Here is a 21,489-nt window from a genome sequence, read left to right on the forward strand (position 1 = left end):
CTAAAGGGCCTAGATGGACTGGAACAAACTCAAATTAAAAATAATTATTCAATATTAAATAAATAAAATAAGATAATAAAAACATAGTCTTATGTTAAAATTCTTCCATGTAGCTCGAATCTCTAATTTTCGCACTTTTTTAGTAGATTTTAGTCGTGACTTCAAACACGTTGCTCTTTTTCTTCTGGATGAATTACTAAGCCTATCATTTATGGTTAGAAAGCATGAGATGTTTAGTTTTCAACCCAACTTGAATTGCATAAATATTTCACCAATAGCTCTAGATATATCCCAAATAATACATGAAGGTGTAATCTGACATATTTGACAAGGTTTATCTAATAACTCCGATTATCTGAAGTAATTTGTTCCTAAACTCCATATAACCTGAAAATTTAACACAATATAGTTCCATGTGTCTAGTATCTTCCTATAAAATTTCAGCTCAATTCGATATACAGTTTGAAAGATATGTTCAATCTCGTAAAACTGGTTAGAAAACATTTTAAGGTCAAATTCGAACCTGACTTAATTCGTATCAACGTGGCCTTAAGGGTAGGAAAATACTTTAAATGAGATTCATTAGTCATTATCGTTTTTAATAGGAATACATCTTTTTGTATTTTTAATGAACAATGTGTGTAATGATTTAAATACTCTTAAAAGTAAAAAAAAAAAAAAATTAAAACTGGAGAGGTCTTTATCGTCTTTAATGCTCAGTAAAGGGACCATATTGCTCTTAAAATAAAAAAATAATGGAACATATATTTTAGGGCACTTAGGTCTTTTTAACATGATTATTTTGTGATTATGTAATAGGATAGGAAGCAATTGAGTGTTTGATTATGTATAAAAATATATATTTTTTAAAAGTGGGTGATGCGTGCACGCACTAACAAGTGAAATGCACTTGAGTGTTTGGGTGGTGCGCACGACTCCTCTTGGTGGTTAAATGTTGTTGTCACCAACGATGTTATAAGTGGCAGGTCATTCTCTTAATGGTGGTGGGGTGCATGTTCATAAGGGATATTTGATTAACCTTTTTTCTTTTCCTCTCTCTTTTCTTTCTATACCTAGAAATTCATGTCAGTTCTTTAAAAAATTAAATGTTTTCTAGTTGTGTTTCAATCAATTTTGGTTTTTATTTTTTTATTACTACTTGTTTTGATTTTAATGCTTTCTGAACTTTATTTATTTTTCAATTTCATTCTTGGACATTATATTTCATTTAATTTTTGTATCCAATGTGGTCATTGCTATTTTTTTTGGTTTTTATCATTTTCTTGATTTATTTATTTCTTAATTTAATCCTTCATAATTTTATTTCATTTATTTTTTTATTCAATTATGGTCATCTTTCTTCTGTTTGTTGTTTTTTTATCCCTTTCTTAATTTATTTTAATTTTCATTGTTTTCTTTCATTTTATTTTTATGTCAGATTTTGTTCTTATTATTTTTATTACTATTTGTTTTATTTTTTAATTCTAAAAGATTAGGGATTTTTCTTAGTGATTTTTTAGTGTTTGCCTTTTATAGGATGATTTCGATCTTATAAACCGAGTCACTGGTTTTGAGAAATAGCTGGGTTGACTCAGTTTTTTTTTTTTACATTTCTTTTTATTTTCTTCAATCTTTTCTTCTACATTTTTTTTTAAAATTATTTTTTTTATCACGACTATATATTATGAGTTGCGAGTTAACCTGAATTGACTCAAGTTTTTTTTATAAAAAAAACAATATTATTTTTTGATATTAGACTATTGAGCCTTAAATTTTATAATTTTTTTCTACTTTTCTTTATATAGGGGTTGGGCCGAGTCACGGGTTAGTTTAGTTAAATCTGGTATGTTAATTTTTTTTGATGTTCTCTTCTATTGATTTAACTTTGGTCCTTTTGTCTTTATTTTTTTTTTAAAAAAATATGTTTGTGTAGCTTGATCTCATATCACGGGTAGTGCGTTGTTAAGTGAGCCTAGGTTGAGTTTTGTTTTTTTCTTCGATGATTTTTTTATATATATTTTTTAATTTTATCTTTTAATATGTAGGTTATTGAGCCTTAAACTTTATTTTTTTTTTTATGGAGTTTTCTTGATTTGTTATATTATATCAAGGGTTAGTCAAGCTAACTCAGCTTGACTCGAGTTATCATCATCTAAATTTATTTTCTCATGTTAAGAAAAACTTTACTTTACTCTCAGCTTAGTGTGAACCATCTATCTAGTTTTATCTAGAATAAATTTTGTTTTATTTTATTTAATTAGGTAGTTTACTCCAAAAACATGCTTTATTCCTCCCTCATGTGATGTACTTTATATATATATATATATATATATATAGTTATTAATTAAGACACATAAAGAAAATTACTCTACGGATTGCTCCCACAAGTAAAAAATTAGAGTCATTCAATCATATCACCTTCCAATAAAAAACCTACTTGGATTAATAAAACTTGATTTTATATGACAAGTTAATCTGGTAATTTATCAACACAAAATTTAACTCAAGCCATTTTTTTTGAACCAAGTAGAAGTAAATCAATCAAATTTGAATAACTTATTTGATAAACTCGTGATTTAATTGACATACTAAACTCAACCAAGACAACTTTAAAGAATTTGATTTTAAATTTTTATCCAAAATAATGTTATTTTGAAAATCAAAATTGGTACGCCATACTCATGAATTGACCTGAGAAACTTGGAACACAGGCCTTTGGTAGCCTTGCTATTTGGAGTGGCGTCGAACCCACAATTTTTGGCTCATCCCGCATGCTTCAAAGTTCAATCAGCTAAGCCAAGACATAACTTTATTATAAAAGCTAAAAATAATATATTAATTGAATTTACTATTTATATAAATAGTTAAACCATCTCACTTTTTTTTTATTTGTTTTAGTAATGGCACTTGATCATAACATTTAAACCTATTATGAGCTTGAAAAACAAACGTCATTGTTTACTTGGATTAAACTATAATTATTAAATTTAATCCTATTTGACAAGTTACCCTCGTAATTCAGTAATATATAATTTAACTCGAGTCAAATTTTTTTTAATCAAATTGAAAATAAATTAGTTAAATTTGAATAATTTATTTGATCAACTCATAATTTTTTTTTAGATTAATATGAATATCCAGATCAACTTATATACACCTCAACTAATGCCTCTGAAGTTAAAAACCACGCAAAACTCATGATTTAGGCAGCGTTTGGGAACGCGAATGCGGCTGCGTTCTCAAAAAAATTGAATTTTTTTTTTGCTAAAATTAAGTGTGGTTTGTACTTTTTGGATCGTTTTGATGTGCTAATATCAAAAATGATTTTTAAAAAATAAAAAAACAGACCTCACTTTTTTATTTACTATTATAAAATCTAAAAATAATATATTAATTTGATTTACTATTTATATAAATAGCTAAACTGATCTCAATTTTTTTATTGGTTTTAGTAATGGCACTTGGAAAAGGTAAAATTAAAAAAGAGATGATGATATTGAAAACAAGGCGGCAGACAAGAAAATATATACATGGAACAGTTATAAACGATTTTCTTTCATTTGAAGAAAAGTGTGCGAATCAAAGGCCACCATTTTGCTTAGAAATTTTGTCGGTAATTTACTGGTAAATGACTTGTGCAGTGGGTTTCGATCACAATTTCTACAAGAAATTTTGAACCTTAAAATTCGTGTTTCATCTTGACTAGCTTTCAACAATTCAGCTGTGCTCTGCAAGCATGCCGGATTTTTCAGTTGGAACACAGACAATAGAGCTCTAATTAACCATGGAATGCAAAATCAACGTGCTTACTTCGAAGAAAAAAGTTATGAAATACAACAATTTGTCAATATTCAAGTTAAAAATTGGAGAATTTGTGAATCAAATAGTTGAAGAATGATTAAAGTTTTAGTGAACCAAAGGGACAGTGTGGATCTAATCAGCAGCATAAAAAAGAGAGTGACTCGACCAAGAGTCTCTATTCTATTCGAACAATTTTATGATTCATGCGCTGAAACCTGCAAATCTCGTCGAAGAAATCATCTGCACTGCTATGGCTGCTCCTCATCCGAAGAATCCTTATTGCCATTGATTTCATAGCCTTTCCATACTTCAAGAGCGACTCGAGGGTGCTTATCTTCTGCTCCGCGTTTAATGGCGATCTGACTGTTATCACCACCTCCTCTAGACAAGGAATCACAAACCCAGATTGCACCTGCAAAGCAAAAAAGTGTAGAGCTCTGTTAATGTGTGCAATCTTGAAGTTTCACTACAGTATTAAAGCTAAGGTATAGATTTGTCAATTCATTGTGGGTTTTCTAACGCACATTTTTCAGGCTGTTCTTTTGACAGAGAGCAGCAAACATGGCTCCATGGATATCGAATTTTTGCAGCTTAGGATGGCTATTAAAAAAATCAACGAAGTCAATCTCCGGAAAGGGTTGCAGGTTATCAAAGTCCCCGGTAAATTCAACCTTCATGTATAGATGCTTCACCTCGCTTGCCAAATGAAGCATTTTACTTATTGCATTCCAACACCATTGGACTCCCCTGATAGACAGGAACTCCAGAGCCGCCAGTTTTCCAAAATCTACCATGTATACTCTCCCTGCAACAAATTACAAGGGGGGAAAAACGAATTACACCATATCAAAACCAATCATCAGGTGGGTTCTACCGGCAAAAAGGGCAATATAAAATTAGAGGTGTAGATAGCATTTCAAACTTGTTGCACAAATAACTGAGTTGAAAATCAAAATATTACCAGCATTATTTGAAATTGAAAGATTCTTCAAGCGAGTGGTCTCACGAACACTGATCCAACTACAACCTTGAACCTCGAGGAATTCGATTTTAGGGGAGGTCAAGGTAAGTGAATAATTACCCCCACCATAAAAGTCCAGCTTACATTGCTCCAAATTCAGCAACTCAAGCGAAACTGATCTAACCCCTTCACACCCAAGGAGCAACAAGTTTTTCAAATTCGGACATGCCTGAAGGGCAGCAGTCAAAGCGGGATCTTCCAATCTAGCACCAACAATTTCAAGGCTTTGAAGTTTTGGAAAGGCATCCCACTTGGGAGATTTTACCATCAGGACGCCCCAAAGCTTTAAAGACTCCAAATTCTTTGCAGCGCTAATGCAATCCAGTTTCGATGGGCTCTCGATGCAGCTCTGGTATTCAGCGAGATTGTCCAATCTAAGCTCAAGATGTTTGAGCGATGAGCTCACAAGCTGTAGCCACGAGGCTAGGCCTGCGCTCGAAAATGGGCTGTACACGACAAGCTCTTCTAATTTAACAATCGATGATATCATCTTGCATACAATGGTATCCGGATGGTCTCTGCCATCGTGGTTATCAAAAGAGTTCCTGGGGAAGAAGAGGCTTTTGATAAAAGGCAAAGACTCTTTCCATCGCTTCGAGACACAATTACAGATGGCCACATCCTTGGCATTGTTCATGTGCGAGAAAATGCATTGAACAAGCGCATCGGGGAGAGATTCCATTCTGTGAGGACATCAATCAAACATGTTTTGGTCAAACAATAATATTACATGCAAAATCTAAATTTCAAAACTTTCTTTACAAAGCTTAATACTTAATAAGATAATTATTTACTACTTTCAATTTGATAATTAAGAGATAAAGAACATCCCCTTCTAATTTCTCTTGAGTTCTTTGCTAATTCATAAATTAAAAATGAATTCTCAACGAAGATTAAAAGTGGGCTGCTCCTAAATTGTTAAAAAAAAAATCCTTAATTTGGTTAAAAAAATCTCCCGTTTAGCACATTTGCTTGTAAGTTCCCAAATTAAATGAATTTAAGAGAAGAACAAGAAACAAAGAGAGAATCCAAAAGGCAGCATAAAAATTTCAAGAACCCAGATGGGAATCAACATTTTTAAGACGAACCCAGGTGACATTTTGAATTTTTTAAAGAATTTCAGACAATTCTACAAATAAATTCGCATACAAATTATACCCAGAAACAAATTGCTTACTTTGAATGACGGGATTTGAAAGAGAAGAAGATACTGCCTATAGGACGAGAGAGAGAGAGCTGAGAGAGCTCTTTTTTTTCCTTTGTTGATACTTGATAGAGCAGGGAGAGGGAGGTATTTCCAAAAAAAAAGAAAAAAGAAGATGTATGTCTACTTTCTTATTAGAGCGCGCTTATACATGGAAGGAAGGAAGGTTGTTGCCATTTGAGGGTTTTTCAAATTTTGAAAAGCTGAAAGTGGGTGCTGCCGCCGCCTTGCTCTCGCTCCTCTCCTGCTCTTTTTCTTCTTTTCTGTACATTATTTTAAATCAATCATCACATATTTATAATCTCAGTGTTAGAGTCATCACCTATTTATAATCTTAGTGTTAGAGTTTGTTTAGGGTTCTAATAGTAGTTTTTAAATTTTTTTTTTATTTAAAAATATATATTAAAAAAATATTTTTTATTTTTAAAATTTATTTTTGATTTTAATACATTAAAAATATCTAAAAACACTAAAAAACTTAATTTAAATAAAAAAATTAAATCTTTTTAAAATTACAAAAACAAAACTATTAGTATTCTAACAAATTTAATAAATCGGTTGAATATATCAATCCACAAGTTTAAAGTTCCAAAGAATTGGTGTTAAATAAGTTTATTAACGTCCTTGATTTATCGGGTTAAAACATTAAATTAGATACTTAAATAAATTTAATAAAATTATCTGAATACATTATAATTATATTAATATTAATATGAAAGGTTTATTTAAAAAAAAATAGGTAAATAAAATCTAGGGCTGATTCATGGATTTACAATATGATATTCTATAAAAAACAAAGAACGTATAAGATGAGCGCTGTCACACTCACAAGTGTAGGATCCGCCACGTACTCAATAATAAATTAGGTGAAATTTTTCAAAAATTTGAATTTTTTGACCGTTATGGCTACCTCAGCTGCTACACATGACTAGTCCAAACCTTGAGTTAACGTTGAATAAATTTTGACTTTAACGTATTTAGTGTATTCACTCATTTAAAACTTCTATTAATTACAACAAAACCACAAATAATATACGCTAGACTTTAACATAAGTAGGCATAAAATATAAAAATTGGTTTAGCTTTGTAGGTGAATTAGATAACTTGTTTATCATTGATTTTTAAATTAAATTAAATAAAAGTTGATTTATTCAAATTTAGTTAATTGATGAATTAACTCGTGACTCGGTCAAAATTCAGTTTGATTTTTAAAAAATATCAATGACATCATCTTATTTTTTTAAAAAAATTATGAAATAATATTATTTTAGATTAACCGGAGTTAACCCGCCCGCTCAACCCATGACTCAATTCTTGGACTGTATTGAATTTAATAACTTTATATATAAGTTGGCATTTCTTGAATCAAACACACAACATGACAAGAATTATTTGTTCTTTTGATTAAGATTGAAGGTTTTAATGTGATCAATGTATTAATAAAGTTATAATTGGTTTTTTTTTAGGTAACATTTAATATTATGATAGCGGTTGTTTTTCAAAATACTTTTTGCTTAGAAATATATTAAGATAATTTTTTTTATTTTTTTAAATTTATTTTTAACACCAGCACATAATTCAATAACACCAAAAAATAAATTCAAAGCAAGAAGAAATCATTTTTTTTTTGGCAAAAGCACAGCATGGCCTCATACCCAAACAAGGTCTTACATGAATAGAAGCTGCCATATGATTGTAGTGAAATTTGATTTTCTCAAACTAAATTACATAAAAGAAATTGAATTACTTTTAGATGATAAAGAAATGAAGCAATCCATAAGATGGACCGACGATAGCAAACACACATATAAGATGCTTTGGAAGTGGAGACAATTAATGTAATGTAGTAGTATTTGTTGTGTGAAAAAGAACTACATTAATTTTGATATGATTGATACCATTTTCCCTACAATTTCATTTATATTTTGATTAAATAAATTATGAGAGGCACATATATGTTTCTTTATAAAATATCAAATTTCATAAAAAAAAATTGATAAAAATAATAAACTCTCTATTAGCTAAAAAGTCATTAACGTTTTTGGCATTCACTCACTATGTATGGATTTTTTTTTCTTGTTTTAAATCTGTGGGTTCTTGTTATTTTAGTTGTTCAATGATTTTGAACCTCATAGAATCCTTACAACCTCAAAAAGATTTAATTAACTGTGCATAATTGTCCGAATATTTTCAGATATTGCTTATAAAATCTTTGGTTTAGTTGTGTTTCTGTCACTGTGGTTATTTTTTAAAGTGTTTTTTATTTGAAAATGCATTAAAATAATTTTTTTATGTTTTAAAAATTATTTTTAAAATCAGCATATCAAATAAAAATATCAAAATATATTAATTTAAAATAAAAAATTAAAATATTTTTAAAACATAAAAATAAACAACTTTACTTGAGTTACACCAACTGCCTCGCTAATCTGCCTAAAACTCCCAAGCCAATATGAACCCACATCATCATCTTATGGAATGTTTTTGGCGTTCCATTATAGCCTTGCTCAAGCCTAGCTCCACCTTTTGTAAAAGGAGGGGTTTGTGATTGTATGATAATGTGGTGCTTTGTAGCATGAGCTTTGATCCCAAAAGATAGAAATGCATAGCCGTTAAGGTAGCATTTGAAAATGTGAACTAACCCGTGTTTTTTAAAAAAATTAATTTTTTATATGTTTTAAATCGTTTTGATACGCTGATCTAAAAAATAATTTTTTTAAAATAAAAAAACATCATTTTGATACATTTCGGCATGAAAAACACTTTGAAAAGCAATCATAACCATACTCCCAAACATACAGAGGGTTGTTTGAGAGTGTGATAATGATTACTTTTCAAAATATTTTTCGCTCGGAAATACAAAAAAATAATATATTTTTTATTTTTTAAAATAATTTTTGACATCAGCATATCAAAATGATCTGAAAACACAACAAAAATATTAATTTAAAATAAAAAAACACGTAAGATATGCATTGTCAATGACTATGAGCTTTCTAATTTTCATTAGTGCTGAACTTTCTATCTTTTTTTTATTGTCAATTTTTTCTTCATGTTGTATTTTTATAGTAGTACTAACTATGTTATTGAGCTACTTATCTTGACATGAAATCATAAGCTAACTTTATGTTTCATTAAAGAAATCTTTAACATATCTAATTAGGGTGTTCACAGTCCGGTTTTAACCCAAAAACTCAACCAAAGCAAAAAATAATAGTTCTTGTTAATATAACCCGAACTGAACCGAGAACCGGTTCAAACCGAACCAGTTTTGTTCGGTTTGGGTCGGTTTTTAGCATCCAAAACCAGAAAAATCGAAGCATTTTTGTTGCTGCAGTTGTATACTTTAATCTAGGTTTTGTGCCAATGGAGAAACGAGATGTTGTACTACATCTTGGATAGATTGCCATTTAGGATGAATCTAAGACTTCCAAAAAGCAAAAAAATCTCAAAAATATTTACAAGAAGACAATGAAACAATCTTTGTGCCTCATCTATGTCCCAAGAAAAGTTTGTAGCTGCCAAAACCATCACTATTTTCTGATGGTCATCTTCACAAGTGAGACTATTGTTTACACCATCTACCTGAACCAGAAGTTCATATTTGACCTTTCAAGATGATTCATGTTCCCTTGAAGCCTTGAAAATTGAGATCATGAAGGGTTAGGGGAAAAGGAAGGGGGAAAAGGAGGGGCGACTGGAAAGGTTAAGGAAAAAGAAAGGGGGAAAGGGAGGGTGGCGGCTGTAAGGGTTACAGGAAAAGGAAGGGGGAAAGGGAGAGGGGGAAGGGGGAAAGGGAGGGGGGCGGCTATTAGGGTTATGGGAAAAGGAAGGGGGAAAGGGGAAAAGAAGTGGAGCGGCTGTGAGGGTTAGGGTATTTAGTTTTAGGGTTAAGATTTTCTTTTTATACCTTTTTTTTAGATTTAATTAAACCAGTTCAGTTTAGTCCGGTTCAATCAGTTTGAGCTTTTTTAAACCAGAATCGAACCGAACCGGTCAGTTTTTTTTAATCGGTTTATTCGGTTTTTTATCGGTTCGGTTTTTTCGGTTAATGTTTTCTCGGTTTAATCAATTGATCGGTTTTTTTGAACACCCCTATATCTAATTATGAAAAAAATAGACATTACTTTCTATTCTCCACCATGTTTTTGCCATAAATGCTTAAAGGTCTCAAGTTGTAAATGAGTTCATCTATCTCTAATATAAAGATATGTTTGAGTGAATTTAAATAATTCATGTGTATTCTTATAAGAAGTTGATATAACTAGAATATGATCATTTGATTTATAATTGAAGTCAATCTCATCAATATCTTGCTCATTTTGAATTATTACATGATGCATTATAATGCATGCATTCAAAATATCATCAAGTATTTCTGAATGCCAACAACATGTTGGTTCATGAATTATGACAAACCGTGCTTGGAGCACACCAAAAGCTCGCTCTATATCCTTCCTTGCAAACTCTTAAGTTGCAGCAAAGAAAATTTTTTTATTTTCTTTTGTTTAATTTCCTATCGTATAGTTATGACCATTTAATAAATGTTTAACACATGGACCACGTTCTTTTGCTAATTCAAAAAAAAAAGAAGAGATTGTTCTAGAATACTAATGTCATTGCGAGATCCTATTAACCCTAAAAAAACATGTAACAATCTCAATTATTTTCCCAAATAAAAAAACAAATGATATATATATATATATATATATATATATATATATATATGCAAGCAATAATTTCAATCCTTAAGAATTCAATATAAAACTTAACATACATAAATATTAAAGAACATTTTGTTCAAGTAACTACAACAATAAAAGATGAGCATTTATGTTTACATGCTAAAACAAAATAATATTACAACTCAAAATGTAAATATTATGCCTAGTTTATATGAACAAAAGATGTAGAACATTAGCCTTCCAATATCAATTCCAAATTGATATTTATAATCATTACTTGGAATATGATTCAATTAGAACATGTCTATTATTGATATCATCAGCCTTCCATTTATGGAACGACTAATTAAGTTCAATTAATGTCGATATCAATGATTATCATTGATATTATTAGTCTTTTATTTTTCAGAAATGACTAATCAAGTTCAGTTAATGTTGATATCAATAACTATAATTGATATCATTGGTCTTCTAATTTCAGAAATGACTAATCAAGTTCAGTTAATAACGACATCAAAACTATCATTGATATCATTAATTTTTCAATTCTGAGAATAACTAATCAAGTTAAGAATTTCTTAATTCTTTTCTTTATTTATCATTTGCTTTGTAATTCCATTAATTATCACATCTCAACAATAATCCCTTCTAATTGATATAATTTCAGCTATCCTCTCATGGATACCAATAAATTCGACAATTCATTCAATTGTTAATAATCCAACTATCCCTTCACGAATATCAATAAATTCGACAATCCAGCTATCCTCTCATAGATGTCAATAAATCTGAAAATCTTTTTGATTATCAACAATCCAGCAATTCCTTTACGAATGCCAATAAATCCAGTAACCCTTTTCAAATTACCAATACTTCAAATATTATTTCTTTCTTGATTTTTCATTTCCAACAATTAATACACATCCAATAAACAAAATATTTGAAATAAAACTTTGTAATAAATTCTAAAAAGTAAGGTGACATGGTAACATCTATCTATTTCTTGAAAGGGTCCTGCTCCACCAGCCTGAGATCTTGCTCTCACGAGTTCTCCTGAATAAACAAGATTTTACAACATTAATTCATATCCTTATTATCCAAAGTGTTTAAATTCTAATCACACATAATCTTTTCATTTTCATCCGACATACAAAAACTCTATTTAAATCCATCACATCCAATTACACATTTATTCATAAAATTCCATAATTTCTCATTTCTTTTTCCTTGGTTAACTTTTCTCCTTTTGTTAATAATAAATTCTCCTCTCTATCATATTATTTAACTACTTTTACCTTCCTTCAGGGACGGGTTTAAGATCATACTTTAGTAGGGGTAAAATAATATAAGTATATAACTAAATTAATTAAGATTTAAAAAAATTCAAAAATCATAAAATTCTATTTTTTCTTATAATTCACAATTGATCTCTCGATACTTCATATATTAAAAATATTATAGAATCCACTCATTATCAACACTTTCAAATATATTTTTTTCAATATAAGTAACCAAACTATCATTTAACTAATTATCCTCATAACTAATCACAAATTATTTATTTCAACCAACCAACACATAACAATAAATTATTTATTTCATCAATTTCTCATGGTCTTTTTCCAAGTTATATTGAAAATTCAACTACAACTAAACAACATTATTAAATTAATTTCAATCCTAATCAACATATGTTCCACATACTAAATACACATAACTAACAAACATTAATTTTGGTTCTAAAAGTTCTCATCCCCTCACCCCCACCCTCAATTAAATGGCTAGCTGTACTTTAACCATAAACACCCAATTTTTCTTCTTTAATTATGTTTTATTTAGAGTCATTTACATCATATTCAATTCCAAGAACATCACATTTTCACAATTTTACTTTTCCCCAATTTAACATTTAAAAACCTTAATTTAAAATTTAAGAATTTCACATAAATTTTGTCAATCTTTACTTAAATTTATACAATCGAGTTTATAATGTCTTATCCAATCATGATATGAACTTTGAATGTTAACCAGTCGAAGTTTTCTAGTCCTCCTTTTTCCTCTTAATGTCATGAGTTTTCTCTCTGCTCCCTTTTCCTCACTTGATTTTCTCCTTAATTCTTGAATTAAATGTGTTCAATACTCACTTTTTCATTTATCTTGCCTTAAATTTTGGTTTCTTTCTAGGGTTTTAGTGAGGAAGCTCTCGATTTGTTTTTCTCTTCTAATTTTTTTTGCACTCATTGGCATTTAAAAGGGAAAGAAGAAGATGAATTTTGAGTTTTCTAGCTTATTTATGAAAATATCATTAATAAGCCTATATGTTATTTTTGGTTTGACTGTTGATATTCTCGTATGACCTTTCCAAACTTAGATTATCCTGAAACTTTAACCCAATATATAGCAATGTTTCAAGAGGCTCCTCATAAAATTTTAGTCCAATGAGAGTTATGCTTGATAGCGTAAAACTGACTATTAAGTGATTTTACGTTAAAATCCAAATTTTTTTTATCCAATCATTGCTAAAACCATGTCAGTTATTTTACTAAGTCCTCGAGACCATTTTTTTTATTCCAAAAAATATTTATGTTTTCTTTTCATCATTTGTTTTATTTACAGACTTGCTATAGTTTCACGGTAACGTTATTTGATTTTTAATCAGGGTTTATACTAACACTTTTTTTTTCCAATTCTTTCTTAACTTTTATTTCTCATTTGCATTATAATATCTCAATTATTTTCTCATTCTCAAAACACATCTATTTAAAAGTTTTTCTAATTCTTCTATCCGTCAAAACCCGTTATTAATTTCAACATGATATATACTTCATTTGATTTTTTGGACTTGCCCATGCTGCCTAAATGGTGGATCCATTCATGCCTCTCTCTATTGGAATTGCAATGTTTATTATAATTTACATACAATTTCCTTCATTACAGAATTTTTTTTATTTTTGTTTTTCATGCCCGACTCTTCTTTCCTTCACATCACCATGATTCCTTTGTTATTTTTTTTAAAAAAATCACATTCACAACACATTTATACATGTACATATTTCTTCCAATCACTCCTAATAAATAAGCAACAATTAACTTAATTTTATCTATGTACCTCCTTTATACCTTTCATGTTTTCTTGGTAAATTTTTCCTTGATTCCAACACTTTTTTCTACTAGCTTTAGACTAGGCCATATCAAATTTCCTTAAAACTACATTTCACCATATTTATTTCATTATTTATTTCTTTTATATGTTTTTTATTCATGTTTATGTGATTTTTTTTATGTTTTTCATAATTCATTTTTAAAAAACAATTTCATACATAAACATTTTATTTCAATTTTTCACTTCTATCATCATCCCCCCAATCTAAACATTCACTTTATTAATTTAGCATGATATTTTTCTTATTTATTTGACAATGTTTCTCTCTCTCTCCAGGGATTTACACCGAACTTATGGCTAATAAGGGATGCAAGATATTTTTTTTCATTTTGCCTTAAATTAATACTTTCCCGATTGTTTATTTACTCTAATAAACATGTTTCAAGCATTAAACTATTCATTGAAAAAATCAATTCCTCTATTTCAGTTTTTTCCATAATGCAAAACAATACACAATCCACTAAATCTATGTTAAAACTTTAAATCAAGCTTCGATTAGGATTCCTCACCCCTTAACCATAATTTTTTAGGAAGAAAATGACAAGAAAACAACTTTTTTCCTTCCCTTCTCTCCCCCTTCCTTTTCTTCTCCAAACCGTCCCCTCTCAAACAACCATTTCCATAGTTTTTCCTTTACTTTCCTAGCTAAATTTCCTACTAACCCCCTTTTGATCATTTATTTCAAGTGTTTGCTTGGGATTTTTAAAGAAAGATTGAAGAAATTTGGCAAACACCTCCCACCTCCTTCTTCTCTTAATGGCCAGCCATCCAAAAGTGTATTTATATCACCCATATACTACAATTTACAATTCCATCCTTTTCTTTTAAATTCAAGTGTTTTTTTAACCAGTTATCACGTTTCGTTAACGTTCTTAAAAATAAATCACATCTAGAAGCTTTAATCCTTAAGACTCTATTTCTAAAATAATTATCATTGTTACATTTATTCTATTATCATTTTATTTAATTTTTATTTTAACCAGGAGTTCACAAAACATGTCTTATCCAAAGATCATACAAGGCCACGACTTCTAGAATAATTGTTGGTTCATAGACATGAAGAATAGAAGGATCACATCGGCATGATGGTCATCCTTCACTAACTTATTTCCTTTTCTTTTCAATTGTCGCTACTGCAAATAATTCAAAATCATCATAAATGTCATCACCATGAAAAAGCATTTGGAGTAAGAAATTTTTAGAAGTCATAAAGATGGAATGAAAAAAAAGATAAAAAAATAGTAGTTGGGATGGAGGAAGTGTGCAAGAAATGATGAATGAAAATGAGAGTTTAATTGAGTTTTTTTTATAGGTGAAAAATATAGTCATTAAAAGTATAATCATTGTAGTATTTGAATTTTAAAAATAATAATTATTAATTGATTAAAATAATAATAAAAAATATTAACAACCTTTTATTTATTTTAGATAGCATGAATGTAATGATATTTTTTGCTATTTTAGCTAAAATATAGAGAATATAAATATGGATGCTCGAAGTACAAAATGAAGATGCGTTCATAAACAAAGTAAAGCGTAGCCTTCATTATAAATTCTTTGTGAATTTTTGAAGATGATCCAAACCATAGTTTTAAAATCCAGTCCGGCCTAGCGAGTTAATCCGGGATCTAGCTGATCTGAGGCTGAAACCAGGCTAGGTTGAAGAAAAACAGGGGAAGAAAAAACCCGGTGTGAACTGGCGACCCGGTTGACTAGACAAGACCCAGTCAAAAACCCGGTTGCAACCTGTTAATTTTTTTTTTTACTAAAATGATGTCGTTTTGATTTTTTTAAAAAATTAACCTGGAAAACCTGATGATCTGGTCAAAACTCGGAACTCGAGTCTTGAATCAGGCCGGGTCTAAAAACTATGATCCAAACCCATAAAGAGTACTTTAGAAAACACACACACCATTTGAAAATAGAAAGTAAAATGTTGTTATGTCAATTTGGCCTTGTAATTAAAAATAATTGACTAGAAACTAATATATTAAAATAAACCCAATTAAAAATTAAATTTTTATGTTAAGAAATTAAGATTTTTATCAATCTAAATTTTATCCGTGTCGACCGACGCTCATCTTGTGCAACACAAGCATATCTCCATGTCGATGCTTGTTTCCGACGGTGTTAAAAACAAATAAAATAGTGGAAGTAGCGTAGGAGCAAAATGATCAGTGAAAGACAAATTGGAAAAAGACGAGAAAAGTGAAGTTGACAGGGTTTTCGTAAGTTTAATCATTTAATTAATGGAATATAAAGAGATGGAGAGGGCATCGACACTTGTCTTTAAGTACATTCTCCCATCTCCTCCACCAGTCCCACTACTCCACTTTTGTCCAGGGAAACCAAGTGGGTTTTTAGAGAGAGAAAAACGAGTGACAGATGCAATTTCTTCAATGGGGAAAGGAGATTCTTCTTATAACCAGGAGCAGCAGCAGAGGCATGATGATGATGATGATGATGAGAGGAGAACCAGAAGATTGTTCCTTTGTGAGAGATGTTCGATGGGACTTTCAAGAATCACTTTTAAATGTGTTCTCATTTTGATGTTGAGTTTGTGCCTTTTGGTCTCTGCTTTCTTTTGGATCTTTCCTTTACATTCTTCTCTACATTCAGTTAGCGGGTTCGATGCTAAAGATGAAGTTAAACTCAGTGGTAATTATATATTTCTGTTTTTTTGTTTGCTTCATTAGGGTTTCTTTTGTAATGATTTGGGCAAGTGGGTTTTAGTTATTTTCCTTTCTTGTCATGTAATGGAGGTTTTCAGTTGATGGGTGTGTTTCTTCTCTTACATTCTGGCTCTAGTTGTGAAGTTTACCTTGTTAGAAGCTAGTTTGGTAGATGGATATTTCACTTGCTTTTAAGTTATCTGTAATTTATTTATTTATGTTTTTAAGCATATATATAGATGTGGTTATGTTTTTTAGCGTTGTGCTTGTGTGTTTGTGATGTGTTTTTGTGTTTGAAACCTTCCTCTTCTTAAAGAGGCTGTTCACTTGTTTAATTAAATTCAATTTATATGCAATTTGAACGGCTCTGTTCTTATCTTGCATCATTTATAAGTGAGTGCTAGGATAAGTGTTTGGATTTTTCTCGTATACCAATTTTACAGTGTTCAGCAATTTGTTGCGTCCAGCACACTGTGAGATACAAGACATGGATCATGCTATTATGATAAAAGGGAACTTTCACTTATATCTATGAATTTGCTATCTGCTTGCAGATTTAGTATCAGGAGCTTGTTGCAATGTTTCATTCTTCTGCAAGTGGCTGATGAATCTTGCTTGCTGAAGGCTTTTGCAACTACTGCCTAAGACATATACACATGTGCTACCGTTTTGTTTTTCTGTAGCATATGTTGTATGTGTTATTGCATTTTTCTATTGGGATATCCCTTGTATTGTACCTTTATAGTGGCTGTGGTTTGAGAAAATAAAATAAAAATCAGAGCTTTTGATTCAGATGGTGGAGATTCACTTATCTTATGTGCATTGCTGGCTTTTTATTTTATTTTATTTTGGATCATTTGCCACCTAAGCTCAAGATAGATGTTGACTGATATTGGGAGATCAAATGGTTTTCATTGGAGTTAACAACTTATATATATATATATATATATATATATATATATTTCACTTGAATGTAAAAGATCTGATTCTATATCAAGCTTGGAAACGTTTTTATTGTTTTACATTTCTGATTGCTCTCCCTTCGCATGGCTCATGTTTCACCAGACTCTGTATTGAGAGATTGAAAACAAGCCTGCTGTTTAGTCTTCAATGAAATGGTGATTGCGATATGTTTTAAGATGTTGTACTGGCCGACCTAATAATTATATCTTGTCCATCGCTTTATATTGCCTTAAAGTTTGCTAAATTTGATCCAATTTTTGGCTTTGCTGCGATTTACCTTGTTTTCTACTTTCTATTGTAGAACAAATTCTTCTGAACAATGTATTTAAAAAATTAGAGAAAAGAAAGATACTTTGAAATGAACCAAGGCCATAAATTTCCGGTTTATTTTCTTGTTGAAATGCAAAGATTTTGTGTTTGCTTATTGCTGTATTTTGTTAAACTTGCATCTAAATGAATTTATTTTTATCAAGTAACTTAGACTGTTTTGGCCATGCTGTTTATGTCATTTAATTCTTATTTACAGCTACAGTACAAGCGTACTTCAGACTTCTAAAGCCAGTGGTGCAGCTTGTTACACACATTGCAAGATTAGAATATGATATCAATGAAGAAATAGGCATCCCAAACGCAAAGGTTGTACTTCAATCTTCTGCTGTTCTGTCATATTTGCATCCTAAATAATGTCACCTTGAAAATTGATGCTAAAACTAATTTGTTGTCAACAGGTAGCTATTCTATCCATGCACCAATTAGCTTCTAATTGGACTGATGTGGTGTTTGGTTTTATTCCTGATCCAGTAAATGTCCCAATAAACATGGTGTCCTTAAGTGTGCTGAGGTCGTCACTGATTGATCTGTTCATTGAGCAATCCAATTTGACTGTGACTACATTGATTTTTGGGCAACCATCTACATTTGAAATTTTTAGGTTTCCTGGGGGAATCACTATAGTACCGATGCAATATGCTTCAATCTGGCAGATGCCCCAGATTCTCTTTAATTTTACTCTTAACAATTCCATATCTGAAGTTCTGGACAATTTCGGAGACTTAAAAGATCAGTTGGAATTTGGGTTGCACCTAAGGCAATTTGAGGTATAACATTTTCAAAAAACTTATTGGTATATCTCACCTTTTGGTGTCGGGTGCTGTGTTTATTTTAATCCATGCCATGGTTCTAGCTTTGATTCTTATAGTGTCCAATGTTACGATTTGCTAGATACAGCAATTTCTCAATTCAATAATATGGAAAACTGAAGCTAAATCATTTGATTGGGGAAGTAGAACCCTTAAAAAGTATGGAAAATTTTGGAAATAGAAACTTCGCATAACTATAAAGTAGTCATGTATTGTTGGGTGGCTCTAATTAGGTCCTATAATTCTTCGAAGAGTACAAGGTTCAAATGTGTTCCAGTTATTGAGTGGTTTTGTGATGTACTATAACAGAATTGAATTGAATTTGCAGCCTTAATGTATACTGTGTAAGTGCTATCAGACACTGAGGAGCTAACAATGTCCTTAAGAAAGTTGAAAATTATGCCTGCTGTTTGACTCCCACTCTTTTGTTTCTTGTTGTTCAGACTGTGTATGTGAAAATAACAAATGAGGATGGTTCCACAATAACTCCCCCAGTCACAGTTCAGGTTTCAGTCATGTCGGATCTGGGGACCCTTCAGCTACAGAGGTTGAAGCAGTTGGCTCAAATAATCACAGCTTCTCCTGTAAAAAATCTTGGCCTCAACAACTCGGTCTTCGGCAAAGTAAAGAGTGTTGTTTTGTCATCATATTTAAAGGATACGCTTCATGGAACTCCTCCTACTCCTTCACCAGCAATTTCTCCATCTCTCCCTCCAGCAATTGCTCCATTCGCTCCTGTAAATTCCCCTGCACCTTCTGTGATACCTGCTCTCCCTCCTCAGCCCTGTCCACAACATGGTTCTGCAACTCTGCCAAGCAACTCTCCATCTGGTTCTAACCAAACTCCTCGTTTACATCCAGAGCCCCCAGATGTGTCTCCTTTACCTGGAGTATACTATGGTTCTGGTCCAGGGAAAGGTCCATTATTGTCGCTTGCACCATCCACATTGGCTCCAATGCCATCATGTAAGTCATCGCTGTCAAGTTATAAGACTTTTCCTGTTTCTGCTTATCATGATATAGTTAACAAGCAGGTAATTTGCATATTTTTACTATTGGTTATGCCTTTTCTTTATCACCCAAATTTTTATTTTTTTATTTGATGGTTCGGAAATAAAATCTTACCAGTGAAAATAGTTTGTACCTTCCAAGTTGATACCTTCTGCATTTTAGGCATGAGATTCACATCATCAAATAGTTTATTATAATATGAAATTCCCTATGATCAAGTGTTCATCAGCTATCTAGCTGCTGATCCCATTCTTTTCATTGGAACAAACTTGTCCTCTATGCTCGTTAGTGCTTGTTTGTTGTTCTTATTATTATGATGGATGCTGGCGTGCCTAGCATATCATGAAAGACCTTTCCTGTTTTATTTCTTATGTGGGACAATGCAAGCTTGCTCAGGATCATTTGACAATTTCTAGGTAACATGATACTGATAACGCAAAGGATTAAAAAGGTGCCTCCCCTAAAACAAATCCTTGTAATATATATCGAGCCTGGAGGGACCTTACGATGTTTGTGTTTTGTGGAAATGTTTTCCTCCCTTTCCAGTGCAAAACAAGCACTTGAAAAGGACAGCATTTTCCAATCAACCTTTTAATAGTAGTTATTTGGAGGAAAATATTTTAATCTCATGAAGAAAGGGAAAATGTTTTTATGTGATTTAGGGTACTGCTGATAATTTCGATGTGTTTATATACTTTTGCACAACTCTTCGCATTATTCTAAGCAAGGTGCATGGTTTTTGCAGCTCTAGCAGTAGATCCTTTCTACAGGAAGATCTGGCTATTGGGCTTCTCCGGGCTCTTCATTTTTAATCTTCTTTGTTGGCCTCACTAACAATACACTTCTCATCATGCAACTCAAGACAATTTCCAAGGCTCAGTTGGTGTCTATCGATTCCCAATTTTTTCTCTGGCGAGGATGGTAGAAATTCCAGTGGAAAGTTTACAAGTTTTCTTTCTCTTCAGGCAATAGACAAAAATGCAAATGAGCTAAAAAGATGGAATGCAGGTCAAAGCCATAAAGGTGGCAGGCCTCTCATCCCCCACTTCTAGGATTTGTGTTATCCCAAGAAATATGGGAAGTTAAAGCCATTCCCAAAGGGGAAGATCCTCAGACTGTGAACAATCAACAGAGAGTAAGCAACATTGGTACAGACATGAACAAGAAAGATTCCCTGCATCAGGCAAGTGTAACATATACAATTTCCTTTTTGACTGCTTAGTTGTGCGGAAGCAAAAGATGCAATGTAGAAGCTAGTGTCATAGAATATATCCATAGTTAAACTCAGTTTACGTTATCAGTGATGTAAATCAGTCCTGATATATATATATATATATATATAATGTCAAGGTAAAAAAGAGGAGCTCAAACAAGGAGGAGATTCCCCTTGGGTTCAAACTGTGATCAACATTGTAAACATACGCACAATAATTGCAGCACTAGCCTTTCTTATTCATTTGTGTTTGGCATTGCAAAATTATGATATCTATTGATTAATCAAGACTATGGTTAAGCCGGGACGTGATTTCAATCGCATCGCACCATATCGGACCTTGCCGCATCGCACCATATCGGATATCATCTTTGTAATGGATCTTTACTAACTTGTTTTTTGAGGAAGGTATTGTTTTTTCTTTTTCTATCATTAAAAACTAGAAAACGTGAAGTGTGATTTATAAGAAAGATAAAAAACATTTGAATTCAATTAAATAGAAAAGTTCCTCAATTAACTCTCCATCTAAACTCTTTTAAAAATAAACCTTAAATTTGCTAAAAAGACTTTGTTTCTTATGAAAAACATACCATCTGAACCAAACCCATGAACGAATA

At 31.2% G+C, this 21,489-nt stretch overlaps 2 protein-coding genes across 2 annotated transcripts; one reads left to right on the plus strand and one right to left on the minus strand.

Annotated features, from left to right (window-relative positions):
* Positions 1-3,790: 3,790 nt before the first annotated feature.
* LOC133699155 (F-box protein At1g10780-like) lies at positions 3,791-6,306 on the minus strand. The gene is made up of 4 exons (XM_062122312.1): positions 6,000-6,306; positions 4,763-5,505; positions 4,326-4,606; positions 3,791-4,213 (listed from the first exon to the last, which is right to left on the minus strand). The coding sequence occupies exons 2-4, from the start codon at positions 5,502-5,504 to the stop codon at positions 3,977-3,979; spliced, it is 1,260 nt and encodes a 419-aa protein (XP_061978296.1). The 5' UTR covers position 5,505; positions 6,000-6,306; the 3' UTR covers positions 3,791-3,976.
* A 9,817-nt stretch (positions 6,307-16,123) lies between these two features.
* On the plus strand, positions 16,124-21,115 carry LOC133680791 (uncharacterized). Its single transcript, XM_062103784.1, has 5 exons — positions 16,124-16,532; positions 18,036-18,145; positions 18,238-18,606; positions 19,092-19,614; positions 20,405-21,115. Exons 1-5 carry the CDS (start codon positions 16,124-16,126, stop codon positions 20,491-20,493), a joined length of 1,500 nt encoding a protein of 499 aa, XP_061959768.1. The 3' UTR covers positions 20,494-21,115.
* Positions 21,116-21,489: the final 374 nt, after the last annotated feature.

This window comes from Populus nigra, chromosome 1 (genome assembly GCF_951802175.1).
Source record: "Populus nigra chromosome 1, ddPopNigr1.1, whole genome shotgun sequence".
Lineage (NCBI taxonomy): Eukaryota > Viridiplantae > Streptophyta > Magnoliopsida > Malpighiales > Salicaceae > Populus > Populus nigra.